General features: G+C 38.9%; 7 protein-coding genes, 1 long non-coding RNA gene and 2 other non-coding genes across 13 annotated transcripts; 6 read left to right on the forward strand and 4 right to left on the reverse strand.

Moving 5' to 3' along the window:
- Nucleotides 1-142: 142 nt before the first annotated feature.
- LOC108017137 (ELMO domain-containing protein 2) lies at nucleotides 143-1,806 on the reverse strand. The gene is made up of 2 exons (XM_017084114.4): nucleotides 1,343-1,806; nucleotides 143-872 (listed from the first exon to the last, which is right to left on the reverse strand). Exons 1-2 carry the CDS (start codon nucleotides 1,590-1,592, stop codon nucleotides 172-174), a joined length of 951 nt encoding a protein of 316 aa, XP_016939603.2. The 5' UTR covers nucleotides 1,593-1,806; the 3' UTR covers nucleotides 143-171.
- A 357-nt stretch (nucleotides 1,807-2,163) lies between these two features.
- Nucleotides 2,164-3,325, forward strand: LOC108017113 (uncharacterized). Its single transcript, XM_017084073.4, has 4 exons — nucleotides 2,164-2,587; nucleotides 2,646-2,826; nucleotides 2,886-3,057; nucleotides 3,121-3,325. The coding sequence occupies exons 1-4, from the start codon at nucleotides 2,424-2,426 to the stop codon at nucleotides 3,303-3,305; spliced, it is 702 nt and encodes a 233-aa protein (XP_016939562.4). The 5' UTR covers nucleotides 2,164-2,423; the 3' UTR covers nucleotides 3,306-3,325.
- A 281-nt stretch (nucleotides 3,326-3,606) lies between these two features.
- LOC108017109 (uncharacterized) lies at nucleotides 3,607-5,891 on the forward strand. The gene is made up of 4 exons (XM_036819072.3): nucleotides 3,607-3,744; nucleotides 3,810-3,862; nucleotides 4,730-4,918; nucleotides 4,977-5,891. The coding sequence occupies exons 1-4, from the start codon at nucleotides 3,702-3,704 to the stop codon at nucleotides 5,442-5,444; spliced, it is 753 nt and encodes a 250-aa protein (XP_036674967.2). The 5' UTR covers nucleotides 3,607-3,701; the 3' UTR covers nucleotides 5,445-5,891.
- TRNAG-UCC (transfer RNA glycine (anticodon UCC)) lies at nucleotides 4,042-4,113 on the forward strand. Its single transcript has one exon. It is a non-coding gene; the product is annotated as a tRNA-Gly (tRNA).
- On the reverse strand, nucleotides 5,678-5,749 carry TRNAG-UCC (transfer RNA glycine (anticodon UCC)). Its single transcript has one exon. It is a non-coding gene; the product is annotated as a tRNA-Gly (tRNA).
- Nucleotides 5,892-8,115: 2,224 nt separating the features above from the next.
- On the forward strand, nucleotides 8,116-9,297 carry LOC108017148 (uncharacterized). The gene is made up of 3 exons (XM_017084145.4): nucleotides 8,116-8,451; nucleotides 8,502-8,684; nucleotides 8,743-9,297. The coding sequence occupies exons 1-3, from the start codon at nucleotides 8,371-8,373 to the stop codon at nucleotides 9,214-9,216; spliced, it is 738 nt and encodes a 245-aa protein (XP_016939634.3). The 5' UTR covers nucleotides 8,116-8,370; the 3' UTR covers nucleotides 9,217-9,297.
- Nucleotides 9,058-10,168, reverse strand: LOC136117152 (uncharacterized). 3 transcript variants are annotated; one of them, XR_011604178.1, is made up of 4 exons: nucleotides 10,035-10,168; nucleotides 9,812-9,966; nucleotides 9,449-9,761; nucleotides 9,058-9,195 (listed from the first exon to the last, which is right to left on the reverse strand). It is a non-coding gene; the product is annotated as an uncharacterized lncRNA (long non-coding RNA). The 3 variants fall into 3 exon arrangements; XR_010654469.2 differs by having other exon boundaries at nucleotides 9,449-9,526; nucleotides 9,584-9,966; XR_011604177.1 differs by having other exon boundaries at nucleotides 9,449-9,966.
- On the forward strand, nucleotides 9,587-10,484 carry LOC136117151 (uncharacterized). Its single transcript, XM_065866668.2, has 3 exons — nucleotides 9,587-9,717; nucleotides 9,768-9,950; nucleotides 10,011-10,484. Exons 1-3 carry the CDS (start codon nucleotides 9,637-9,639, stop codon nucleotides 10,482-10,484), a joined length of 738 nt encoding a protein of 245 aa, XP_065722740.2. The 5' UTR covers nucleotides 9,587-9,636.
- Nucleotides 10,485-13,515: 3,031 nt separating this feature from the next.
- On the forward strand, nucleotides 13,516-20,440 carry Fer1 (48 related 1). 2 transcript variants are annotated; one of them, XM_036819070.3, is made up of 5 exons: nucleotides 13,516-13,802; nucleotides 14,748-15,153; nucleotides 15,202-15,382; nucleotides 16,353-16,497; nucleotides 19,956-20,440. In XM_036819070.3, exons 2-5 carry the CDS (start codon nucleotides 14,963-14,965, stop codon nucleotides 20,204-20,206), a joined length of 768 nt encoding a protein of 255 aa, XP_036674965.1. In that variant the 5' UTR covers nucleotides 13,516-13,802; nucleotides 14,748-14,962; the 3' UTR covers nucleotides 20,207-20,440. The 2 variants fall into 2 exon arrangements, with proteins under 2 accessions (XP_036674965.1, XP_036674966.1); XM_036819071.3 differs by having other exon boundaries at nucleotides 13,517-13,802; nucleotides 15,217-15,382.
- Nucleotides 20,441-21,754: 1,314 nt separating this feature from the next.
- LOC108017101 (uncharacterized) lies at nucleotides 21,755-22,628 on the reverse strand. Its single transcript, XM_017084060.4, has 2 exons — nucleotides 22,441-22,628; nucleotides 21,755-22,386 (listed from the first exon to the last, which is right to left on the reverse strand). Exons 1-2 carry the CDS (start codon nucleotides 22,459-22,461, stop codon nucleotides 21,964-21,966), a joined length of 444 nt encoding a protein of 147 aa, XP_016939549.3. The 5' UTR covers nucleotides 22,462-22,628; the 3' UTR covers nucleotides 21,755-21,963.
- Nucleotides 22,629-25,635: the final 3,007 nt, after the last annotated feature.

Here is a 25,635-nt window from a genome sequence, read left to right on the forward strand (position 1 = left end):
TGATTATTATACGAATAGTAAATTATTTTGAACTAGAGCTCAGTAGAGCCACGTGTAAATAATCTGACTAAGTGCCTGTTTATTCAATTTGTATTTCGCCAGAGTTGAAACACCATCCCAAAGATACAGACACAACAAAAGCTTTCCTTACTAATAGTTATCTGTGTATTTTTAGACGGATTCTACAACCAAATTGGTCTTAAAAATTGTGCTATCATTGTGCAAGGCCTCCAGTTTTGTTATTTCGAAGGCCTGATAGATCTCACGGAAGTCCATGATGTTGCGCGGGTCGCTATCCATCCAAAAGCGGTCAAACTCAAAGAAGAGATAGCAGTACAGCTTGTGGAAATCCTCAACGGTGCTAAAGTCCTGCCTGTGCTGCACCACCAGATTGTAGAAGTGAGTTTTGGCGGCGCCTGTTTTAACTAGATTGAAGGCCATGGAGGTAAGGTTAATGCCAACTATGGCGTAGGTGTAGCCGAGGGTGGGATGCATCGAGTGCAGAAGCACATGCTTGGCGGCGTCGTTATAGGCAGTGGCGAAGTACAGCAAGTTCTCCAGGCCGAGCATGCCCATTCCACGAAAATCAGTCTTGGGGTCGTCGCCCTGAAAGCCGATGTCCTGCCACTGTTTGCTCACGCGTCCGGTGAGAGGAGTCTCCGGCATCAGGAGTTGCCATAGTCGCAGCAACTTCTGCTCGTGGTCCAGGTTATCCGAGTCGTATTTCTCCGCCCGCAGCTCCTCCACCTGATGCATAAGACGCCGGTAACCCCAAATACTTGTCACACAGGTGCCGAATAAGCGCGCAAAGTCCGGATGCACATTGTTCTTTATACGTTTCGCTTGCATCACAATACGAGCAGCGCGAGGAGCTGGAAATATCAGTATTAATTTAAATATTGATTATGCTATAAACATTTTGGGTTTATTTCTTAATAGAAGAATAGAAGAATAGAGGAGCTGGAAATATCAGTATTAATTTAAATATTGATTATGCTATAAACATTTTGGGTTTATTTCTTAATAGAAAACTTCTGCAACATAGTATTACAAAAGAATTATATAAAATATAGTATAACCCAAGATTTCTAAAGCAATTCGCCTGTTAAATTTTGGTCTATAATTCAAATAAAAATAGTATTTTATGACCTTTTTGAGAAACAAAAATAAATTAGGATGAGTAATCTCTAAATTCCATGATGTAACCAATTATTAATTGCTTCACATTTTTGAGTTACAAATTTTTATATAATTTGAAATTTACGATGATACCAAAACATATATTTCCTTTAGTTTGAAAACAAAGCTTAATACAATGATTTAAAAATTTCCTTGGACCTACCGAACTCCAACAGCTCCGCGTTGTCCACATATGGCGCCGCCTCATCAAGGTCAAGTACAAGCCGACGAATCTGCGGTCTTTTGGATAAAGTTAGGGACCTTTCCACCTGGCTAGTCCGGCTGGCGCCTGCTCTGGCACCATAGCAAATCCTCTGGAGCTCTGAAAGCCTGGTGAAGGCGTGAAGGAACCACTTTATAAACGGCCTTATATAGCTAAAAATAAACGGCAGTAGTCTGTCTAAAAGAAACATTTTGCTAATGGTATGACGAGAACTCTTTGTGTTTGTGGGAGATTTCCCGATATTGTTTGTTTGTAGCACGTGTTGCCAGGGCAACACGACAATGTTAGCTTTCGATCACAGCTTAAATTGTATCTATTGCACTTTCTGTTAACTTTTGATTCGCTTGCATTGCAACAATAAACAAAAATCCAATGTTTTTCCTAAAAAAAAACATAAAGCAGCTGATCGGCCAGTGCTGCCTCGTGCCAAAATATTGGCGACATTCTAATTTTTCTACAGTTATTTTTAAATATACATATATATATTTCAAGTACATACATTTTATGTATTGTATATACTTAAGCATTTTTAAGATTAAATTATTTTCAAAATGTTTGTTTTCAATATATATTCATATCCGTAAAAGCCATGAAATAAGCTTTATTTTCCTTATTCTATCGACGTATGCAAATAAAAATACATCTTGATACAATAAGAACTGGTATACTATATCAAAAATTTTAATTTTATTATTAAATAAATATGATTTGTAATAACAGGAAACCCCCTAATATATTTCAGTATTTTTGGCCAAATAAGCTGATTAATAAACGGTCACACTGGTGTTATCATACCAAACAGTTACCAAAATATAAAAATTATTAAAAACCACTACGTTTAGCACACAAAATCTTTAAATCGCTTTTACTAAACTGTTGAAATGATACTACAATTATTGCCTTCGCGTCGAAATAGATAGTTTTGCTGCTAGGCTTATAAACCAATCTAGTGTGGTTTTCACTAATGAAGTAACCAGTAGTAGTTACGGGTACCCTGGGAAATTTATACTGTTCAGACAAAATGAAGCGCAGAGCCACAGTCAAAGACGCAACCCCAAAAACCTTACCATATAAAGTGATACAAAATGAGTTTTCCAAGCCCAGTACTGAGGAAAAAATTAGGATCTTGAACGACAAAATGGACATGGTTCTCCAAAATCAAAAGAAAATGCTTCTTGTCTTACGGTAGTTTTTAAAGATATAAATTTTTCATTTTAATGTAACTCACTTATTTGTTTTTAAGCCAACTGGCTACTCAGGAAACCGATTCATTGGGACCCCAAATAGTTTCGGTGAATAGCATACGACACCTAATGAGTCCTACGTCAGGAGACTGGTCACCTCAAGAATTCCCATTGACGGAACTGGAACAAATAGAGAAAATGGAAGAGGAAATGAATGATCCGATAAAACAATCTATATATGTAAGTACCAATTATTTTCAATAGTAAATATGATATAAATTTCTTTCATTACCTTCCAGATCCGAACCATGCAGGAAATTCTGAAACCCGGAGGAACACTCCGTCCTGGTGGTCTGAAAAAACAATTCCATCTAATACTCGCAAAAGATTTTTTGATTGATTTCAATTTTGATGGCATACACAACAAGATTCCTTTAAAAAAGTTTGGAAATTTTAATAACGCTTTATTCGGTATTCATAATCTTTAGAACATGCCATGTTTTCTTTTATTAATGTGCACAATTTACTTTGCAGAAGTGCAGAAGCGTGATGGATACTTCAGAGACGACTACGTCTCTGAAATCAGACTGGCATTTCGTGTCTATAAAAATCGTAGACATAAAAGTATTTCCGATGCTCGGAAAAAAATCAGAGAAGCAATGGCCGGTATTGAGCCCCAAGTAAAATTTGAAGAGTTTCTGTATCCAGAATCAAATTAGCATTGATTAGCATTGATTAACTAAAAGCCTGTAAAGAGAATTGTATATAAATGAAATTATTTTGTAAATCAGCCAAAAAAGTGTTCTTCTATTAAGTAACATATTATTTGAATGCCCAGATTTTGTACGAAAAACATGTAATATGTAACAAATGGGCGTTGCATATCTTAGATTAGTTTAAAGTGGTCAATTTAGCTACATTGTATTAGCTCAATTAATCCATATCATCTTTAAACCCGCGAGCCATGTCGATTAGATAGAGCTATGTCTATGGGCTCGGGTCAAAAAGCTTTCAGCTCATGTATATATTGCCTAGTCGAAAACCTTTATCGCTCAGTAATATACCGGCTCTGGACGCGGCTGTTTCTATACAGGCTGATCGATAAGACATCCGAAATGCGTGTAGATAATGGAAGACTGTGGGGAAAATTACACGATGGTGGGTGATACAAATACAAGTTTAACGTGCTTATATCTTCCATTATCGATATTCGTATTCTTCAGGCAAATATGAGGTGCGCAGTGTCACCCAATCCGATCTGGATGAGGCGCTAGATGTGAGTAACATTCGGACTAATAAATCTTGGTATTTTAGCCATCAAAAAAGTTATTAGAACTTAAAGAAGGTCCCTTATTCAAATTCAACTGAAAGTATTATCGATAAGCAAGGCAAACGAGTCGTCCGAAGTTGACTGCCCACCACCCAATTAGGTGAACTGCAACGCAAGACGTTATGGCGTCGGTGGTGTAATGGTTAGCATAGTTGCCTTCCAAGCAGTTGACCCGGGTTCGATTCCCGGCCGACGCACTTAAATTTTTTTTAACAAATGTTTTGTAGGCTTTGCATATTAATTGGATGCTATCACATTTATTATTGTTATAGTTCTAACGCAGCCCAAGTTTGTTTTAGCGGATTGCCACGCTCACAATCGTTATAGATTTTGTACAGTGTAAATTGAAATTGCGATAGTTCTGTAAAAGAACTGTTGTGCGCGGTGTTTTTTTGTGATAAGAGAGATAGATACAGGTCGTGTGGTTTCTGCGGCCTTTATAAAATTTGATTTATTTTGGTTTTAAATAATCTAATATATACTAAAGAAATATAGTTAATTTTACCGTTTACTTACTTCTTCCTGAACTTCCGCAATGAGAGCAAGAGAGACATCAAGCTTATCCCAGAAGATGGGCAAAGTCCCCAATTGGGAAATCTAATATAATGTCAAGCGCTTCGGTGAACTAATTAGCCCTTTGCACACATTTTGCGATCATGTTAAACACACATAACATTTAATATAATAGAAATAATGCTAAGTAAAAACGAATAAAAGTTATTTTAAAAGAGTTTATGCAGGTTCAACTCACGGCATAGCTTAGTTTATTCCAAGGTTTTAATAAAAAGTTCAATATATACATTTTTATTTTAGGTTCTTGACCTCTCATTCTTTCTCAATGAATCGGTGTGTGTTGCATGTGAAATTAATTTACCGGAAAATCTACAAGCTCGACAGGAGTTGCGAGAGTTGTGCAGAATAACCGCTCTTGATGGTGTTTCTTTGCTAGTCAAAGAGGTTGAGACTGATCGTGTGGTGTCCGTGTCCTTTAATAAAATTCAGGTGGGTATAATATTTTTAAATATAACATTTATCATACATATATCAAACAAAATTACAGTTCACACCACCACCTGGTGAGGAGCACTTCTTTTTAAAATTCCGCAATGAAGCGGTCAAAAGTCCTCAGGCCAGGCGTCTAATGGACTTCATGATCGAAGTGGACGGAAGAATCGATGTGTGTGCCATGTACAATATGGATTGTTTCTGCGAACTGATGTTTCTGGCCACTTTGCCGGGCCACGAGCGACTGGGATTGGGACGCTCTTTGGCCCAGTTCACGATAGCACTGACTAAGGAGCTGGCTGAGGGAAAGAATCTGGATATTGATGAAAAGCTGAGATCAAAATGCCCAGCTGCTGTCACCGCACTTTGGACCTCGAGTTTTTCTCAGAAAGTGGGAAAAACCACCAACTTTAAAGTTCTTAACGCGGTTTCCTATTCAGAATTTACGTACAACGGCAAGCGTTTTGACGAGCGCATTAGCCCTTTGCACAAATTCTGCGAGCACGTTATATATAAATTTTGAGACAAGAAAAAAATTATGAAATGAAAGGTTACAAAAAAAATTTGGTTGTGCGTCGATCTAGAATTGAGCCCCGGTTAACTGCTTGAAAGGCAACTATGCAAGTACCATGTATAAATACATTTACTTCAAAAACTATTTTTTAAAGTGCTCTTTTAGTTGATTTAATTTTTCCTCTCTGTTAATGGTACTAAAAAATTAATATATGCAAGACATTTGTAAAAAAAAAATTTAAGTGCGTCGGCCGGGAATCGAACCCGGGTCAACTGCTTGGAAGGCAACTATGCTAACCATTACACCACCGACGCCATGACGCCCTGCTTTGCAGTTTACCTAATTGGGTGGTGGGCAGTCAAACACAAACAATTCGTTAGATATTCTGCCTTGCTTTTCGATAGTATTTGTGGTATTTGTAATTATAATAATTAATAAACACTGCGTCTCACAACACACTGTTATTTTTACATTACACTTGCATTTTTACGTCACACTGTTATTTTTACGTCGTTATCGTATGTAATATGTGCCCAAGTCACTTAGCTGGGATAGCTTTATTTTTGAGAGACAGACACAATGAACAAGGCTACAAAAACGAATTTTCTTCTCCAAACTGAGGAAGCTGTGCAGAAGCAGCGGGCTAACTCCAGTGATGCTGGCCACTCTGCTGCACTATTGTGGCAATAAGTGCCGGATGAAGAAAACCATTAAATCATGAAAGCCTAGCACTCAGATCGGCTAAGAGTTTCACTAGTCGAAAAATCGTATTCTTTGTAGTGTTACCGAAGTTGTTCCGCTGATGCTGCAGGAAGTTGCCCAGCATCCTGGCAATGGCTGGAAATAGCTCCACCAGCTCTTAGCGGGCGCCCTTTTTTCCTCCTTCCCATAAAAGCCAGCGCACCATCTCCGCTGTAGGTGCCAAGTAGCTGGTGGACTTTGAGGTCTGTGGTTCCCCAAAGAAGAGCTCATCGGAGATCTTTCTGGGTGTTCTGCTATTAGTACATAGTAACCAAATGGTTTTGGCGAAGTCCCACTCGGCAAGATACTTTTATTAGTACACCGTAACCAAATAACTTTTGGCCAGAACTAACTTTCTTTGGGCTTCCCGATTGGACTATCTCCAGCACTTCCACTATTCCGCTGGTTTGCTCTGTTGTGGTATTGCTTCCTGTGGGTCAAATTCCACAATAATGGGCAACTTGGATAAGGCTTGCACTTGACGTCCTTTTTCATCTGCTCTCTGCAGGCGTTTTGAGTTTAGCTTCCACTTTTAATTTTTCGTTTCAACAGAGGTTTTCCCCGAACTCACCGAAAGTTTACAGTTTTCATTCCTTGCGCGGCGGCTAACGGCGTTCTTCGAAATCCACTCGCGAAATCTGATATTTTTTTAGTATTTCTTTAGCTCATCTGAGTACCGCGAATCCTAACGACTCGTTCGATAGTCTGCCTTGTATATCGATAGAAAGGTGAATCGGTATGCGGACACACTTACAATTTCAGTTAAAATTTGAATTGCGAGGTCAAAGAAATCATAAAGGGCCAGGGAAAAATAAAATATAAAATAAAATGGTCATAAAGTTCCGCGAATTCCATCGGCATGCATTTTAAATAATATTAAAACAAATTAAGAAAAATCGCCTTGACTATCAGATTTGCTTCGACTTGCACTTAAATGGCGCCAAGGAAGGAGCAAACTTCGGCACGCCTACGTTTATAGACATTTTGTCTTATATTGGTGTGAATAATTTGCATGGGTCGGCTGAGGCAGAGGCTGAGCAGACCCTGCAGTACCAATCAACACTTTTTGGGAACTGAATCACTGCAAAAAAGTCATCACCGAGCGCTCAATTTGTATGAAAAGTGTTGATTTTAACATAGGCATGTTCTACGATTCACCACACATTGAGCACCTTTTAAGTGCGTTTCTAAGCACTAAAAAGCGCTAAAAAGCTGCTTTTCAAGAAAACGTATACTCGAACTTATAGTTTCTATGACACCTACATATGTACATTGTACGTACATATGAGTGATTCTTTGTGAAACGTTTCGAGTTTTTCATTATGGTCTCAGCACGATTTCTTATTTTTATCACGAGATTACACCATTTATTAAGGATTTAAAAAAAGAAAAAAATTCCTTTGACAGAAGCAAAGATATTTCGATAATTAATTTTTGTTTACTCTATTTATAACTTTAAGTTAAATTGTGTAAAAAAATTATAATAATACTTAAATTTTAGTACAATAATAATAATACATACTTTTTTTTTATTTTTGCGAATCTTTCAGATAAAACTAACATCCATGTTTAAAATATAGTCCAACGTTAAAATAAATTTTCTGGAAACCGGCATCTAAAATTTTTTTTAAAAAGTGTGATGACATGGTCCTTGTTGAACCCTGAAAATTACGTAATAAAAACAAAAATTCTTTTTGAAACCAGAAAAACTAGATACGTTTCACAAAAAATCAATCATATATTGTAATCGTTTGTTTAAAAAATATTAATTCTAATTCTTCTAATTTATTTCTATTATTTTGTCCGATCCTTTGTATGGGAACCTTTCCGTCTTATATACTTATCCGAATAGCTCACTGGTCATTTCGTTTCATTCAACCAAAGCGACTAAATCAAAGCGGATACAAGTAAATTATCGGGTGTATCCGAAAATGATTTACTCTTTACAATTTTTTTGTTAACGATGTCATAGAATTTCAGGCCCTTTTTGTAACGCTACAGAAGGGTGTAATTATAATTTTTCTGAATAGCTTTTAAATAAAGAGGAATCATACATGGTATTTTCGCTTTAACAAGTTGTATAAAAGAGTAGAAACACATTTTAAAATTGATTCAACTAGTTATTGGATTTTAATTTACGTTTGCGTGTTCATACAAGAAGTTCTTAGGTCAATTCAAGATTGCATATTGAACAATGAAGGATTGCATCAATATTTTGGATGGCGAGTTTCAGATTCTGTCCGTGACTCCAAACATGTATGATGAAGTCGAAGAGGTAGGTAGTTGATAAAGGGTTTTCAATTATGATAACTATGTTCCCTGCAGCTGCTGGTTAATATATCCGTAAACAATGAACTCGGATGCCTGATCACCAGTCTGAGGGAGTGCCCTTTGGCCATTGTCGAGCTGCGTAAATGGATAAGATACATCCTATCCTTAGGAATTTCCTTCGCCATACGCCACGTGGAAAGTGGGAAAATTGTATCGGGAATCGCCAATATAATATTTGTAAGTAGTTAGGGACCACCAAACACATAAGTAACAATATATAAATACGCCCTTACAGAATGTGAAAAGAATGAGCTCATATTATGATATAAGAGCACAGATCAAAAGCCCAAACATGATTAAATATATCAAGTTGTGGGATGCTGTCGATTCTAGCTTCGATATCAATGAGTATTTTCACATGGACACTACTATGGATGTAGAATACATGGCCACTTTGCCGGATTTTAGGCGACGCGGCCTGGCTAAAATTTTGTGCCAGCATTCCATCGATTCCGCGAGGTTAATGGCACGGGGAAAGTTTCCTCCGGAGGTATTTGCCCGGTTGCCTGAGGAGATGCAGATTGAAAGACCAAGGGCCGTAGTCACCGTAGCCACTTCTCCAACTGCTCAAAAAATGGGCCACAGTCTGGGTATGAAAGCTGTCCATAAATGGCACTTTTCTGAGCTAAGAAATTTAGGTAATATAATTACGGAGCCCATTGACGGAGAGTCTATTCAATATGCAGAGCTGCAAGTAATCGAAGTTTAATATGGCTTTAAAGGATTAATAAATCATGTCAAAAATATGTAAAACAAAAAAAACAATATCTAAATAAAGATTAAGAGATAATGCGTCTCTTTTCGTGGTATCTTTTTGAAAATATGATTGAAAATACCAAAATGTATTAGTCTGGGCTGATATTGCAAACTAACATGTGTTAGTTTACTAATTATTTGTTGTCGAAATAGCTTGACAGCTTAGAACACCTACATATACATACTTCAAGATCCCAGTGAATAGAATGTCGCGCAGATACTCTCAAGCATTAGTTACGTCTTACTGCATTCCGTTTTTACTCCTATAAGCTTGATTTATTGTAAAATTATAATTTCACATCTTAATTTTAAGAAAATACCTAAACTATAATGAGCATTCCTCTTCAATGTATTCATCACATCTTGCTCGACAATGAACGACTGCGTCAGCATTTTGGGTGGGGAATTTCAACTTCTCCGGGTGACCCCAGAATTATACAATGAAGCTGAAGAGGTGAGCACAAAAACATCCGAAAAAACTTATGGATCTTATTTTCCCTGTAGATATTAACTGATTTGTCGATAAACGAGGAAGTTTTATGCCTTACCACCAATCTAAAGGATTCGCCAGAGTCGGTTAAAGAGCTCCGGACACTGATTCGACATATACTTTCCTGTGGAATTTCGTTTGTCATTCGGCAGGTGGCAAGTGGAAGAATTGTTGCTGCCCTGGCCGGTATAATATTCGTAAGTTCATCCAGAACTACCAAACATAAAAACTAAATTAGTAATCAATCTCAAAAACAGAACTACAAAAAAGAATCTTCTTACTTTCAAATAATGGCTCAGTTTAAAAGTCCCAGCATGATCAGATACAGACAATTGATGGATGCCATGGAGAACAGCTTTGATATGTACAAGGAGTGGAAGGTGGACAGTATTGTTGAGGTGGAATACTTGGGTACTAAGCCTGAATTCAGAGGACGTGGCTTATCAGGAATGCTAAGCCAGTGTATCATTAGTTTTGGAAAGCTAATGTCGCAGGGAAAACTTCCTCCGGATGTATTCGCCCAACTGTCAAATGAAATGCAAGTTAATAAACCCGGTGCCATATGTACAATTGTCACATCGCCATCATACGTAAAGTACGCACAGAGGAGGGGTCTTAAAGTGGCCCACAGGTGGACTATTTCAGACTTGAGATCCTGGGGAGGAAATACCTTAGGACCTAGTGACGACGAGGCCTTCCAGTATGCAGATCTTTATATGATAAAGTATTGAAACGTGAAAGTCTGGAATATAAATTGTTGCGATCCATAAGAAATGAATCCTCTTTAATGTAAGTTCTGTTGAAATTTGAAATAAATCAACGTGCGAAAATAGTCACCTGTTTAATCCAAAAAATAACGTTGCAGTCCAGCTTTCTGATATTGAACCCCGCCAAGCATGCCCTAACCGTAACATACTTATGTTTAGAATATGTGTGTTTTTGGGCATATTATATAAAAACTTAAAGAACATTTTTTTTAATTTTCCTAACCGCCGTAAACAACAAACCTTTTTACTTTACAAATGAAGTGCACTAAAATCCGAAAACTTCTTCAAAGGAGGTGTTGTAAAATCACTTGATTCGCTTAGGGATTTAAGAAGTCCTGGTCTTATATTAAAGAAATAGTTTATTTTCATTTAGATATCGTATCGCTGAATTAAAAATGGTTCCGGCTCATATAGATTGTTAAAAATAATCAGGAAATTTCCAAAGTTTTAATCCTTGCTGAATCCACTCAACGCTCAGCTCACCCCTTTATAAATGTCTATCCTCATTGTTGATTTCAATTTTTGCACTTTCGAAAAAAAAACTTTTCAAATGGGATTAAAATTTACACAATTCTAAGCTCGGTGAGGCATGCACTCGAAGGGATTTCAATTTCCCGACGTTTCCCTAATGCCCGGTGTCAACACAGCGGATGGACTGCAGGGGCAGAAAATCGGGCGAGCAGTGTGATAAGCATTTCGATCCTACTTTGCCTCTACCTCAACAATGCGCTGGGGTTTTTAATTAGAATTCGAATAACAAAAAATATTGAAAGTACTTTGCGAAAAGGACAAGGGGAGTGGGAAAGCCTGAAACCCCTTGCGGCAGGGGCAATTGTGTGTAATGATATCGTAGATCATACAGGGCTCGTATATAGGGTTGTCTGCCAAAGAGGTGGTTACGCTTGATTGTGCTATATGACGTGTGCATAATTCGCCGAGTGCCGACCAATTTACGGCCAGTTCAGCTAGTGGCAGTTGGTTTGAAAATTACATAGAGTACATTTAATAATAATATAGAACCTGCTACTTATTGCGGTTAGGGCTTTGAGAGACGAAACAACAAAACTTCTTTTGATTTATTTAGCCCGGACGAAGTCCAACGATCAAGTTCAATACAAATGATATTATTTTAATATATGTGCTAAAATAATAATAAAAAAATGTTAGCAATTGGATCTGACAATCAAATTTTTTTTGATGAAAGTACCATGTGAACTAAGTATAGTTGGGTGGTTGTTTTGACATTAGGGTTCCTATTATGGAGCAAGATAGTTGAAATTTATGTTACAAATAATAGAAGTATATAGCTGCTTTCCGAGATGTTTAAATTCCACTCTTAGTGTGGCTAATCGGTAAAATTAAAATTTTCTCCTTATAAGCGTTTTGAATAACAATTTATTGCAATAGCAAAGCATTCTATCTACTATCATGGCTATGATCTCCCGGAAAAACCTCATAGCTTTCGGGCCACAAATATCCGCTGCAAGACAGCTTGATAAAATTGAAAACTAATTTGTTTATACAGCTGCACAAAACGAGCAGCGCCGGCAACGATAACAACGCAGAAACAAAGACGAAGGAATGGGGGTAGGCGGTAGGCTTCTGGCAAAGGCAAAACAATTTGTTTATCATGGTAGCCTTAGTGAGGTTGTCTGATGATGAGGCAACACACACAGAGGACGGGCACGGGAAAAAGGACAACAAACAAACAGAGTTCGGGCGAGGAGCAGGACGAGGATGAGCCCGGCAACGCATCAGGGGAGGGCAGGATACTCGGGATACACAGTAAAAAATAAAACAAATACATTTTTAAAATAAAAATGGGTTTTCCATAGACAAATTCGTTATACCGATATTTTTTTTGTGGTCCCTTTAATCCCTTTTTAATTTTTGTTGATTTAAATAATATTAATTTTGAACATTTTTTTGTTCTGTACTAAAAAAATATAACAGATAAAGTTATAGGTTATTGAAAAACTTGTATTAGTTCAACTATTGAGTTACATTACGAAATCAAAATATTAAACTATGAAGATAAAAAATATAGTAACAAATTGTTTATTATTTTGTTCTGTATTGTACCTTGAAATTGGCATCAATAAATCAACAATTTTACAAAAAATTTTGGTTGCGTTGTTGCTAGCTTACCTTACTTACGAGTATCTCTCTCTATGAATAAATGTTTGTCAAGAATCTAAATACAAAGTTGGTGAAAATTTTCTCTGCAAGTGTAGCCTGTTTTGACACCCCGGTCTCTGCTGAGCCCTGAAAAATATGCAGTATATACTGCAATCGTCTTTTAATGGAGTTGTTAACAAAAAAGGGAAAGGGGTAATCCTAGACAGTGCAAATATTTGAAGTTGTACTCTGCTAATGCTTAAAAATTATGCTGGTTGACAAATTCCGCTGGGGCTTACTTGACAGGCAAACTATTCTGTATATTTTTTACCATGTTTGCTGAGCTCGTCTTGGTTGCAACAAATCATTAATTAGACTTAGGAGTAGTACGAAATAATCCAGACGTTGGAAACGACGCCGGCGAGATACTTATTTCCGCACATCACTGCGGAACTCGTGCAGCTGCCGTCCCAACCCCCTTCATGCACCTCCGCCCCCTGGGGCCAAACACTTGTCTACATCAAACATCAACACCTTCCATTGTCAAGCACTTGGGCAATAATTCCGCTTAAACAGATAAACGAGCGCTCGAATCAAAAAACAATTGAGTGCGCTCACAATGGGAAAATGGTACAGAGCATGGCCGGAAACATCAAGTTTTTCACCCTCCCCAACCTCTGGGTAAACTTAATAAGCTTATAACACCCCGAAATGCAACCCTGTTTGGCTAAAACTTTCAGCTTGCAGCGCTCCGATTGGCGGACACTTGGGCACCGCCCCTTTGGCTGTATCTTTTGATGTGGCGCCGCCATTGAAAGATACAATATATGGCACACTATCCACCCCTCGCAGTACTCTTCCTATCAGACAGGTCCTGTGGAAGTTCGAGGACTGATTTCCAGGTTCAGGCATTCGCTTCCCGGCAGTCTTTGAGTTCGCAACACATCGCGCTTCGGTTTTAGAGTCCGCGGTACCGTTTCATCTATAAGGATTATTGGGGTGTTGATTACTGGGAAATGCAGTAATTGAATTGTGTGTGTGGAAATATTTGGTCCTTGGGTGATGTGCAATTTGAAAGTGTAGTGAACCATTTCTAAGAAATTGGTAACTTTTTTGGAATTAAATCTAGTCAAAGGATTATTTGGATACTTCTTGGTAGTTCTGGTAAGTATATAGTATTAAATAAATATAGGAATTAAAATGTGTTTTGGCTTGTTAAAGAAGAAAGTTATGGAACATTTCCTTTTATAGTTTGTTTTCTTGATTAAAACTATTTATTTCATGTTAAAAATAAGCGTGAATAGCCAAGTGAATTCGTTCATTAAGGCAAAATAATATTCAAAAACTTAATAATAATATTATCCACGTTAATAGACTTAATCAGAAGCAAACAATAATTGTAACTACACAGAGAAAATTCTGACGTTCTAATCTGAGTTGAAAATGTTCTTAAAAATAGAACGACATTTTTAAGTTGAAAATGTTTTTATTTTGCTCCAATCAAGTTGAATTGGCGGTATTTAAGTAAATTGTATGTACAAATAAACTATTAGTTCAGTCCTTAGTGTATACTTATCAAAAAGTTGTTAAATAAACTCAATTTAACTTTTCTCTTCTCACCATTTCGTTCTTATATTGATACCAAAATGTACTTACACGGTTTTTAAGAACGAATGTTCTCAATTCAAGAACAATGTTTTCAATTCAAGAACAATGTGCTCAATTCAAGAACAATGTTCTGAGATAGTTTTCTCTGTGTACCTTAAACCCAAAATAAAGTAGTTAGTTTTGTTCATATGCATATTCATTATGTACATTTTGAGAATAATAATTTTCTAAATCTAAGCTATTGATCTAGAGATTTATTTTTAGATGTTACAATTACTAGGATAATCTGTGGTATCGAGTAAACGCCCTTTAAAATCGTTGTACTGTTTACCAACTCGCTTATAAATTACTTTTGTATACATAAATGTGACACATTTCTTATCTATTAACCACTAAATCTTATCTTATCGAAATAATGTTGGACATGTTTATTACCGATATCAACAACTGAACAAGTTCAGCAAAAGGAAGTAACCCTCTGAATGTTATACCCACTTTTAGAGAGAAGCAAAAGTCAAGGACCCACAGCACGCGTTTCACTTGCCCGACTTGCTGTCCCCCTCCAGAATTTCGAATCTTGTGGCACGTGCTGGTCACGCGTCGTCAATCATCCGATCGGAAGTGTTAGCTTTACCGTTATGCACTTAGCTGGCAATTAGGCAGACAAACAGAAGCGCAACAGATTTTCGAGCTCCGAGTTCCCTGATTGCCTGACAATGTTTTCCATGGACAACTTTGACTTGGAGGCCACGATGGCGCGCCATTTCTTCGAAGGATCGCAGGCCACCAACGCCTCCACCTCCAGCTCCGATTATTTTTTCGGGGACGAGCACAGCTCGGAGAGCGACGACGAGGATGATGCCTACAGCAGCGGTTTTAACAGCGACCAGGAGAACACCGAGAAGACGTAAGCATGGCATCAGTTTCCGCCCGGACCCCAATTAATCGAGTCCAGCTTCTCCCCATTCAGCCGGAGGAGCCACAAGCCTCGGCGCTTGAAGTGCGCCTCCCAAATGGCCCAGCAGAGGCAGGCGGCCAATCTCCGCGAGCGTCGGCGGATGCAGAGCATCAACGAGGCGTTCGAGGGTCTGCGCACCCACATTCCCACGCTGCCCTACGAGAAGCGACTGAGCAAGGTAATTTTTAAAAGCTTAACTCGTTTTTTCTAGATCCATCATCCAAGCTTGGAAAATTAAAAATAAGTTGGGATACAAGTTTTTAAAAATACAATTCAATACAAAACAGGAGACAATGCTATTGTCGAAAAAGGTATACCCTTTTACTCTACAAGTAACGGGTATAAAAATGTGTAGCTATAAAGTACAAAGGAAGCTCACTTCGGCAAGCCGAAGCTATTAAAAACCTACCGTATAAAGGTATTTAAGGTATTTAAATATACCAACAATTCGTATAACAGATTAATGATATAATCGTTCCATTTTTATAATTTAATTTTAAAATATCTTAAAAAAGGCTAAGCACGGAGTAAAAGAGAGTATGATTAAAAACAAAACACTATAATTTGTTTTACAGTATTTTATCATTTCTCATCGTTCTTTTGACGGCTCCATCCTATATCATATAGCTGTCTGATCAAAAAATAACTTGATTTGAAGTTCTGAAATCTTAAGTAAAATTAAATACCCTAGAGTCCAAGATAATATGATTTAAAACAACGAATCTATAATTAGTATAATAGCATTTTCTCAACAACTTTTCGATCGTTTCTGTGCCAGCTACGCGGTATAGTCGTCTGACCAAAAAACAATTTAATACCAAGTTCTGAATTCCTTAGAGAATGCTATATTCCAGAGTAGAAGATAAAAAATAAAAAAAAAAAGCAACATTTTTTTCATTACTTTTCCGATCTGTCCTTGGGAGCTATTGGATATAGTTGTCTGCTGAGTCTCGGTCCACTTTTTTGGATACTTTTGGAAAGTTTCATCCCAATTTCTGAAACAAATGTGCATCATAACGTTTTAAGATACCATCAAGGTTTCTTCAAAAAGAAACGTTGCCACATTGCTCAAATCTACTTTAAAAGGAAACTTGCTTATTAACAGTCTTCTTGTTTAAGTAACCACTTCCATTTGGTTTCTTTCCTAGGTCGACACACTCAAGCTGGCGATCAGCTACATAACCTTCCTAAGCGAGATGGTCAAGAAAGATAAGAATGGCAACGAACCCGGTCTGAGCTTGCAGCGCAATTACCAGAAGGAACCGCCCAAGAAAATCATCCTTAAGGATCGCAGTGAGTTGTCAATTCATATCAATCAATCGCCATACATAGGTGGGCGGACGGTCAGTGAATCTGGTATACATTTAATAACATAATTCATTTAGGGCACTGGCCTTATTCAAAGGTTATCTATGGGTGGACTGGGTTTTGTAGTGAACAGGACACGAACAGGGGATGCTGAGCTGCGTCCTGGCATCGTTTTTGGCTCTGCCGTGTCTGCCTAAGTGTAACTAATTAGAATTTTCACACTTTTCGCGCAGGGTTTTGGGTTCGCATTGCGGGCTTTGCGTGACTGCCAGTCAAGCAAATTGTTTTGCTCATTGCCGTCGCATCGATCATCGAGGATGTGGATATATGGATGCGGATGTGGCATGCCTGGGTTTTCACAAGTTTCACCGGGGATACAATGCCCGGGGATTAGGGGTTTCCGTGTGCCAGCTCATAAAAGTTGCTTTGGTCACGGTTTTTTGGTTAATAATTTTCCTATTCAAAATGTATGACACTGCAGGCTGCAACGAGTTCCCCGGCAAGGGGATCCTTGGAAAGCATCTGCATAACTAATAGTCTGGGCACTTGGAAACCCGAAAGGGTGTCGATTTGGGGTTTTGCGAATAGGAAAGGGCGAGGTTACTTATTGAGTGTTATGTATAGCCCTTAAAAAAGTCATCCTTTTTTTTACATTTTTTATTCATGTTTGTCACAACACAAATTTTAACTGGTTAAAGTTGAGTTAAAACAGGTTTTAGATGAGAGCAGTCTCGTCAGAGAAGCAATTTGTGTTACAATTTACTGCTTTGGGAATTGTGCAATAAAAAATTTGTATTATTTATGTTTAAGTACATATATTCAGAAATGAAATAAATGAAGTAAAAGTTCTTGGTAATTAGTTGTATAGGAAGGATTTTATCGTTAAGTTTTTTTGGTTCCTAAGTGGGATCACATTTCTTTTTAAAATAAAATAATTCAAAGAAATAATCTATTTTAAATATATGATAGATAAGACTTTGAAATGTTTACATATATTTGTAACTCAGTCACATAGTAGATGCAAATTATGATTTAACCTTCGGATGAAATTCAATAATTCTATAATTATTTTATTTTTTGATATTTATAGAAGCATTTTCCAAGTCTCCTTTCTTGAGTAAGTGGATGACCTGACTTATTGATCAATTTTATTCAAGCAACAGTGCTTAAAAATCATATAGATTTTATTTATTGCTGGCCTCCTTCTAGGCTTTTTTATCAGAATATTCGATGTAGTTCCGACCAAATGAACATGCAAGCTCTGATGAGTAATTTGTTTCTACCTGTATGTGTCCCACATGCACCACACCAAACACCTTGCCCGATTCCATCACCCAACCTCTGCCACAGGGGGAGTAAATTTGGGGGTGGAGAAACCGAACCGAACAGAACAGAACCCGAACCAAATAGTAACAATAACAGGAACAACAAAGCCCAATCGACATAATCATAGCGTGAGAAATTCGTTACACTCCAGCAGATGGCTGCTGTCGCCGTCGCCGCTTAAAGGCCAAATGGAAGGCGACCAGGTCAGAACAGAACGGCCCAGAACAGCGAAGCGGGGAGATGGCCATGTTGATGGCGAAAGCGTTTTCATGCTTAACGGGCATTAAAAATGTTGCAGCAAAAACAAAAATACAACGAAACTTCTCCTGGGGGAAGCTCCACGAAACGCCCATTTAAATGGGTGCAAGGATGGTAGAGGGATAGGATGGGGATTTTCGGCACGCGGCTGGCATATGTTCACACCAACTTGCAAAGATGCGGAAGCTGCGCCGGAAAATGGTCGGGGTCGCATATTTGAGCAGCACCCGCATGAGGCACTCGAAAACTGCGAGAGCTACAAATTGCCCGACTTGGGTTGTATGTTGGTTCTGATTGGACATAGTCGTAGGGGGAGGAGGGTGCCGGATAAGGATTCCGGTCCGGGCTTTGCTTTTGGTTTTGGGTTTGTTTGTCCAAGGCAAATGGCGTGGCCCAGCGATGTGGCAGCTGCAACAACAAGCCGGGGTTCCCCGGTTCCCCCGATCAACATCAACCCTTTGCCGTATTTGTTTGCCCTGCGAGATGATGGGCCCGTAATGTGGTCGCTAATGGCATTTGCTTAGTTTTGGCAACAATTTTAATTGTTTGGGCGGCGCTTGACTCTGTAATGGGTGTTGTTGCAGTTCGAGAACACCTCATAACATCGAATGGAACAATCATTGTCCTTAAAACTGAAATAAATATGTAGGGTTTTTGCTGAAGAAAGTTTGGATTTCAAAAATAAGCACTTCTCTTATTTTTAATAAAAGAAAAAGAAAGGAAGCTTACTTCTGCAAGCCGAAGTTCTATACCCTTCCAGGTACAGTTGTCCGATCCGGCTCGTTCCGACTTATATACTTCCTACAATAGAAATTAGACTTTTGTGAAGGTTTCATCCCGATAGTTATACCCGTTACTCGGTATACTAGATTCGTCGGAAAGTATGTAACAGGCAGAATGAAGCGTTTCCGACCCCATAAAGTATATATATTCTTGATCAGGATCACTAGCCTAGTCGATCTAGCCATGTCCGTCTGTCCGTTTGTCTGTCCGGATGAACGCTGAGATCTCGGAAACTATGAGAGCTAGGCTATTGAGATTTGGCGTACAGATTCCTGAGCTTCTTACGCAGCGCAAGTTTGTTTCAGTAGACTGCCACTCTAACGCCCACAAACCGCCCAAAACTGTAACTCCTAGATAGATAACTGCTAGATAGAAAATTTTAACTGAAATGTATTATTCTCATCAATACCTATCGATTGACCTAAAAAAAAATTTGCCACGCCCACTTAAACGCCCACAAACCGCGAAAACCAGTGACGCCCACAATTTGCATGCTAGATAAAAAATTTTAACTGCAATGTATTGGGGTCGTCAATACCTATCGATTGATCCAAAAATAAATTGGCCACGCCCACTCTAACGCCCATAACGCTTAAATCTGTCTACCGCCGGTAGGTGGCGCATTTTAATCTCGCTTTGTTGCTTGCATATCTCCATTTCCCTTTGAGTAACGGGTATCTGATAGTCGAGGTACTCGACTATAGCGTTCTTTCTTGTTTTAAAACTGAGAGACTAGTGTGCGTAGAAACGAACAGACGAACAGATGGACATGGCTAGATCGACTCCTTTAGTGATGCTGATCAAGAATATATATACTTTATGGTGTCGGAAACGTCTCCTTCACTGCGTTGCAAACTTCTGACATAAATCATTATACCATCTGGAAAAGTATAAAAATTATCTCTTTGTTTTTGATTGATGTTACTACGTCATTGCAGCTACGCATAAACAAGTATTAAACAGATAACGAAGTCACGTTCTTAAAGTCCACATGGTTTTTACTTCATGTTGGATATTAATATATAAAACCACAATTTTACTAACCCCATGTTCCATCCTTTATCTACCGCTTGCAGCTGGCGGAGTGGCGCACTCGTTGTCCTGGTACCGCAAGGGCGACCGATATCCCGGCAGTAAGCTCTACGCCCGCACCTGGACACCAGAGGATCCAAGGGGACCCCACTCGCAGCCCCTGCCGCTGTACAACAACAGCAACTCGAATCAGAATCAAAACAGCAACCAGAGCAGCGACGATTTTAGTGGAAGTGCTGATATGTCCGATCCGGGAGCAACGGCCAGTATTTTTAGCAGCGGCAGTGGAATGTGAATTGTGAACTTCAGGGTTCCCAGCATGACCTGGAAATAGTTACAGAGAATGAGATTCAATGGAAATCCTACTAGTCAAGCCTTGCTAGTCATGGCACCTAACACATATTAACCAACTTAATAATTATATGAGGAAAACATGTTCTGTGGTATTTAATTGCTCTAAGTTCGCTAATATCTAAATGTTATACATAGTGGTTTAGTTTAAATCGAATAAACATTTCACACAAATCTACCCAACAATATCTAATTGCAGTTCAAGCGACGAGGGCAAGAGGAACAATTCGAGGATAAATTATATAGTTATCAGCACGAGCGTGTATTGAACACCTGGCCCTGGTTGTCCTCGTGGCCTTTGCACCCTGGCATTTTCGATATCATTAAAAAAGAGGGACAACGGGCGAACAGACAAATATCAAAAACACAAGTGCAGTTCATTTTTTCGTTCGTGGGGGTGGGTGTAAACTGTACACTCTAGAAAAAACCTTTAATTGTTCGGAAACTCAATTGATCTTACAAATGTTTTTTACATTGACTGACATTTATTGATTTTTTTTATGAAAAGTTTTGTCAGGACATGTAAACTATAATTGATGGTTAAATGGTATTTTAGGTGTGGTAAATATTTCCTTTTTTAGACAATATTCCCGCATACTTCCAATTCACGAATTGAATTCTCCCATTGTTGAATGTTACCCAAACATTTTGTTAAGTGTACGCTACGGCTTAAGGGGAACTGCAACTAGAAAATTATTTCCGGTCTTCCGACATGCATGCCCTCACGCTGAATGGAATTTTCTTTAAAAAAATGAAAAATTATTATTTTTAAGCGTTTTTATTTGGCGGTGTGAGCGTGCCATTTAAAACATCATTATGACTGTCAACCGCTGGACGCGCAGATGTTGTCCGTTTGGCTGAGCAATTGAGATGTTTATCAGCAATTAGGATTAGCTCGTGGCAGGGGTGTTTCAATAATGTCGTGATTGAACGTTGCGATTGTGAGCCGATCTACGTTGATATCTCAATTCGATCGTATGTAAATGAATGACTTCTGTTTAGCTTGTTGTGGTCAAAGATTTAATTAACTGCCGGCGGCGACAGCTGCACGGGGTTATCAAAATCTGATTGGTGGCGAACTGAGGGCGAGTGTCCAGACCAAAAATGACAACTCAGCTAATCAAGCTTTAAAAACTTCTGTCACCGAATATATTAATATTATACAGAAGTTGGGATGTGCCAAACAAAAGCCATATCATAAAAAAGCGAGTTTCGAGAATATTATAGACATCCAAAAAATCTCTATTGATTTTTTTATTCAATGAAAACCATAAACCTTCATTTAAAACGGTTTATACATACTGTTCTTATCGCTAATGAATAATCCAGTTGGAATTTAAGCTTATGAGTACAATTATTCAAAACAGGAAGTGTTGTTTTGATTTATACTCAGTTCACTCATTATTTTTTTCAGAATTTTTTTTTTGGTTTTTTTTTTTAAATTGATTTAAAACTTTTGCCGATAAGCCTAATTTAATAATGAATAAGGATAAATGCCTTTTGGGCAAGTATTTTCAAAAAGTGTGCTGTATACTGTTTTATGTTGGTGATCCGTTTACGGTTGTTTAATAATATTAAGCCCAACTTGCCAGACAATGAAAACTAGATAAAAGCATAAAATATTTTATAGAGTGGAAGTTAATATACATATTTTTTCAAGTATTTAATACTAAGAGTGTTTTTAAATTAAAGTAACTGATATTATTCCTGTGGTTCCAGCTTTAGATTTGTTAACTTTTTTGTAATAGAGTCCTTAAAGTCGGTGAAGAATTCCTCTATCTCGTCGCGACAACTTCGCATGATGTTTTTAAGACAGAGGCTAATTGAAATCGGATCACCGTTCTCCAAGCGATACGATAGATTCTGCTTCAGATGGGGGGCCAGTCCCAAACGGGCCAGAATGTCCAACTCGAAGGAATCGTATATGGGGTGTTTCTCCGCAAGGAACTCGGCGCATTTCTCATAAATATCCAGACACTGCAAGGATTTGTTGGCGCTTTCCATGAAGCGCCGTAGCAGCTTACAGGCTTCCGAGTCTTGCAGAGTCTTTTCAACGCTCGACAGCGCGAGGGTCCTTTCCACCTTCTCTACGGCCATGCTCTCTACTAGCTCCTCAAAATGTTCCTAGTGGTTTGAAAAATTAATGATTTGTTTACATTTTGCTAAGTGTCAATGAACCTTTTTTGGACTGGAGGCCATTTCGTATATATTAATCCAGCAATATTTTTAACTTAAGAGTTGCCGTTTTAATGAACGAGCAGGGCCTTTTATAGTCTCGAATGCGACGCTGCTTACTAAGTTCTCAAACCTTTATCTTTCGACTAAAAATTTGTAGGGGCAAACTCATACTTTTTTTTAGAATCTTAATTATAGTTACAATGAATCATCAAATCGTACGAATAAACAAACAGAAAGGAAGCTAACTTCGGCACGCTGAAGTTTCCATACCCTTACAGGGCGTTCCCGTGGTAGCATTGTATATACTGAGGTTTCCGATTATTAGTAAACTAAGAACTAATTACAGAAATTTTAAGATTATTTACCATTTAAATTTACTACCGTGTATGTTTATCGAAAATAAAATATAAGGGTCTATGTATTATTTTGACGTTAATTATATGATCGTCCCTATCGCAGCTATATGATAAGGTCGTCCGATTTGTTTTAAACTTTATTCAAAATTCTGAAATACTATAAGAGTATAAGTTAATATGTCAAAAACACCGAAGTAATAATCTTTTTACACTTTTTTAAATATTTGTTTGATCATTCCCATGGGAGCTATAGGATATAGTTGTCCGATCCGGCTCGTTCCGACTTATTTACTACCTGCAAAAGGAAAAGGACTTTTGAAAAGGTTTCGTCCCGATAACTTTAAAACTTTCCGTAGAAAGGGACAGACGGACATGGCTAGATCGACTCGTCTAGTGATGCTGATCAAGAACATATATACTTTATGGGGTCAGAAACGTCTCCTTCACTGCGTTGCAAACTTCTGACTGAAATTATTATACCCTTTGCAAGAGTATACAAATGTGTAAGCAAATTGTAGTAAAAAATTTGAAAATTTCGCCAATTTAAAATTCAGTTTTAGTTTTCGAAAATATGTTATAGTTTTTATTTATTGCTTAATTTCGTAGACAACTTCCTATCCAATAGCAAGATCAAAGTCAAAGTGAGCACCACATTTTCTGAAGACAGACCACTGTAATTCTCTTCCTAATATCATACAACAAACTATGCCGCACCATTGAAGTCCATAGGGTATTTAGATTCTATTCCTATGGAGACAACTTCATTATTCTGAAGAAAATCCATAAAAATGTTAAGACAATGTGAATAAACAGTCACAATCACAAACAATTCACAGATTTGTTAAACTGGTGCGACTAGTCAGGAGCGAAACTCTCCGTGCAAAAATTCAAACATGTGCATATCTGCCGGAAATCACAATCATACTCTCTTAACCAAGCTAATTCCCTTAAAATCCTTGGCCTTACCATATCAAGAAGTACAGGTAGAAAAAACACATAGACACTCTGGCAGTAGAATTATCAAAAAGACTCAACATAATTAAATGGTTAGGCAATCGTAGATACAACTGCGATACCAGATCTTTAATAAATACAATAAATGATCATGTAGTGTCGAAGATTGAAGTAGCCAATTTTATGGGAATTGCCCTCTCTCCTGTCTATGAAAACTCAAAACTATTTACCATGCAGCTTTAAGACTGAGCTGACCACTGCGCAAATTTTTAAGGTTTTCTCATTCGCCAAAAATTTGCCGCTTCAAACTGTCCTTCAAAGTAAAGAACTCTAAAAGAAAACCCAAAATCCTTTCAATCCTACATAAAGCGTCAGAATTCGCCCTCGAAAATGGAATAATCAGCACTTCAGTTAAACTAAGGAAACAAAAACATCCACCATGGACCTTCATAGAAGATAAAGTAGACTTACACAACTAAATCTAACACTCTTGCAACTGAATTTCAATCAAAATTCCTCTCCCTTAAAGAACACTACAATAACTACAGATTCATATACAAAGATGGATCCAAACATATTTTAGTATCACTACGAACACACGCATAATTAAAACAGCACTCCTACCAGCACATAGGTCTACCTTCACGGTAGAAGTGCGCGAAATGCTCTCGAAGCCTGCAGAGCGCCGACAAGGAACAGCAGACAACGCCTGTCTGGAGGAGAGATTCTGCAGCGCAAACGGAGCCTTGGCGAAGGATAAGCCAGCCGACTGTGGCTGGAGGAACCGTGGTTCAAGTGGCCCCACCATCCACGCGCCCAACGCAGCAGAAAAGTGCCAAAGCTTCCAGGAGCACCCGAAAGAACCCGCCAAAAGGGCCACAAGAGAGAGATGCGACGCACGCTGGCGCCAGTAAGACCGTGAGCCCCGCAATTCCGGTCGCTGAGTGGGAGGTGGTCAAGAAAAAGCCGAGGGCCACGCGTCGCGCCAGACCCGACGCCGTCGTTGTCCAGGCGAGCGGGAAATCGTACAGCGAGGTGTTAGCCATGGTGACTCGAAGGGAAGATAAACAGCTGTCGGACTTGGGAAGCTGTGTATCCAAGGTACGCCGCACCATTAACGGCAACCTACTGCTCGAGGTGGCCAAAGGCAGCGCAGAAAGTGCAGAAGCCATGAAGGAGAGCATTGCGAGGGTGCTAGGCGACGCAGCGTCAGTGCGAGCCATGTCGGATGAGACCAAACTGCTCGTTCTGGAGATACGAGACATCGACTCCATCGCGACGGAGCAGGAAATCTGCGCTGCGATTGCGAGCCAGTATGGTATCGACGCGGAGCGCATCAGAGTTCGGAGTCTGCGTCGAGGCTACGCGGAGTCGCGGCTAGCTGTGATCAGCTTGCCCTACTCCCTGGGGAAAACCGTCCTCCATCGTGGCGAGGTGCGGATTGGATGGACCATCTGCAGGATCCGCGAAAGAACAGGCCCCCCAAGATGTTTTAAATGCTTGGAATCCGGGCATATTGCAGTTAACTGCAAGAGCCTAGTGGACAGGAGCGATTGCTGCATGAGATGTGGTGAAAAAGGGCACAAGGCAGCCAAGTGCAGCAAGGAGCCTTCATGTTTATTCTGCTCTGCGGCAGGTAGAAAGGAGACCAGGCACCAGGCAGGAAGCAGACTCTGCCCAGCCACAACCAGTGGGACAGGGAGACCTCGGCCGTCATGCAATTGATTCAGCTAAATCTGAACCATTGTAGGGCTGCGCAGGACCTCCTGAAGCAGACGGTGCGTGAGCTGGGTTCTGAGGTGGCGATACTCAGTGAGCCATACAGAGTGGAAAGCAGCAGCGATTGGGTCACGGATCGCACAGGCAAAGCTGCACTGTGGCTCTG

Source organism: Drosophila suzukii, chromosome 3 (genome assembly GCF_043229965.1).
Source record: "Drosophila suzukii chromosome 3, CBGP_Dsuzu_IsoJpt1.0, whole genome shotgun sequence".
Taxonomy (NCBI): domain Eukaryota; kingdom Metazoa; phylum Arthropoda; class Insecta; order Diptera; family Drosophilidae; genus Drosophila; species Drosophila suzukii.

Excerpts from the sequence above, each read along its gene's own strand:
- LOC108017148 (XM_017084145.4), top strand. The coding sequence starts at position 8,371 with ATGAAGGATTGCATCAATATTTTGGATGGCGAGTTTCAGATTCTGTCC. Across the intron at positions 8,452-8,501 it reads TGTATGATGAAGTCGAAGAG|CTGCTGGTTAATATATCCGT; the intron begins GTAGGTAGTTGA and ends TGTTCCCTGCAG. Across the intron at positions 8,685-8,742 it reads GAATCGCCAATATAATATTT|AATGTGAAAAGAATGAGCTC; the intron begins GTAAGTAGTTAG and ends ACGCCCTTACAG.
- LOC108017113 (XM_017084073.4), top strand. The coding sequence starts at position 2,424 with ATGAAGCGCAGAGCCACAGTCAAAGACGCAACCCCAAAAACCTTACCA. Across the intron at positions 2,588-2,645 it reads AAAATGCTTCTTGTCTTACG|CCAACTGGCTACTCAGGAAA; the intron begins GTAGTTTTTAAA and ends TTTGTTTTTAAG. Across the intron at positions 3,058-3,120 it reads TTTTAATAACGCTTTATTCG|AAGTGCAGAAGCGTGATGGA; the intron begins GTATTCATAATC and ends TTTACTTTGCAG.
- LOC108017137 (XM_017084114.4), bottom strand. The coding sequence starts at position 1,592 with ATGTTTCTTTTAGACAGACTACTGCCGTTTATTTTTAGCTATATAAGG. Across the intron at positions 873-1,342 it reads CGCGGAGCTGTTGGAGTTCG|CTCCTCGCGCTGCTCGTATT; the intron begins GTAGGTCCAAGG and ends TGATATTTCCAG.
- LOC108017101 (XM_017084060.4), bottom strand. The coding sequence starts at position 22,461 with ATGGCCTCCAGTCCAAAAAAG. Across the intron at positions 22,387-22,440 it reads TGGCCTCCAGTCCAAAAAAG|GAACATTTTGAGGAGCTAGT; the intron begins GTTCATTGACAC and ends TCAAACCACTAG.
- Fer1 (XM_036819070.3), top strand. The coding sequence starts at position 14,963 with ATGTTTTCCATGGACAACTTTGACTTGGAGGCCACGATGGCGCGCCAT. Across the intron at positions 15,154-15,201 it reads CAGGAGAACACCGAGAAGAC|CTTCTCCCCATTCAGCCGGA; the intron begins GTAAGCATGGCA and ends AATCGAGTCCAG. Across the intron at positions 15,383-16,352 it reads ACGAGAAGCGACTGAGCAAG|GTCGACACACTCAAGCTGGC; the intron begins GTAATTTTTAAA and ends TTTCTTTCCTAG.
- LOC136117151 (XM_065866668.2), top strand. The coding sequence starts at position 9,637 with ATGAACGACTGCGTCAGCATTTTGGGTGGGGAATTTCAACTTCTCCGG. Across the intron at positions 9,718-9,767 it reads TATACAATGAAGCTGAAGAG|ATATTAACTGATTTGTCGAT; the intron begins GTGAGCACAAAA and ends TTTTCCCTGTAG. Across the intron at positions 9,951-10,010 it reads CCCTGGCCGGTATAATATTC|AACTACAAAAAAGAATCTTC; the intron begins GTAAGTTCATCC and ends TCTCAAAAACAG.
- LOC108017109 (XM_036819072.3), top strand. The coding sequence starts at position 3,702 with ATGCGTGTAGATAATGGAAGACTGTGGGGAAAATTACACGATG. Across the intron at positions 3,863-4,729 it reads ATCTGGATGAGGCGCTAGAT|GTTCTTGACCTCTCATTCTT; the intron begins GTGAGTAACATT and ends TTTTTATTTTAG. Across the intron at positions 4,919-4,976 it reads TGTCCTTTAATAAAATTCAG|TTCACACCACCACCTGGTGA; the intron begins GTGGGTATAATA and ends ACAAAATTACAG.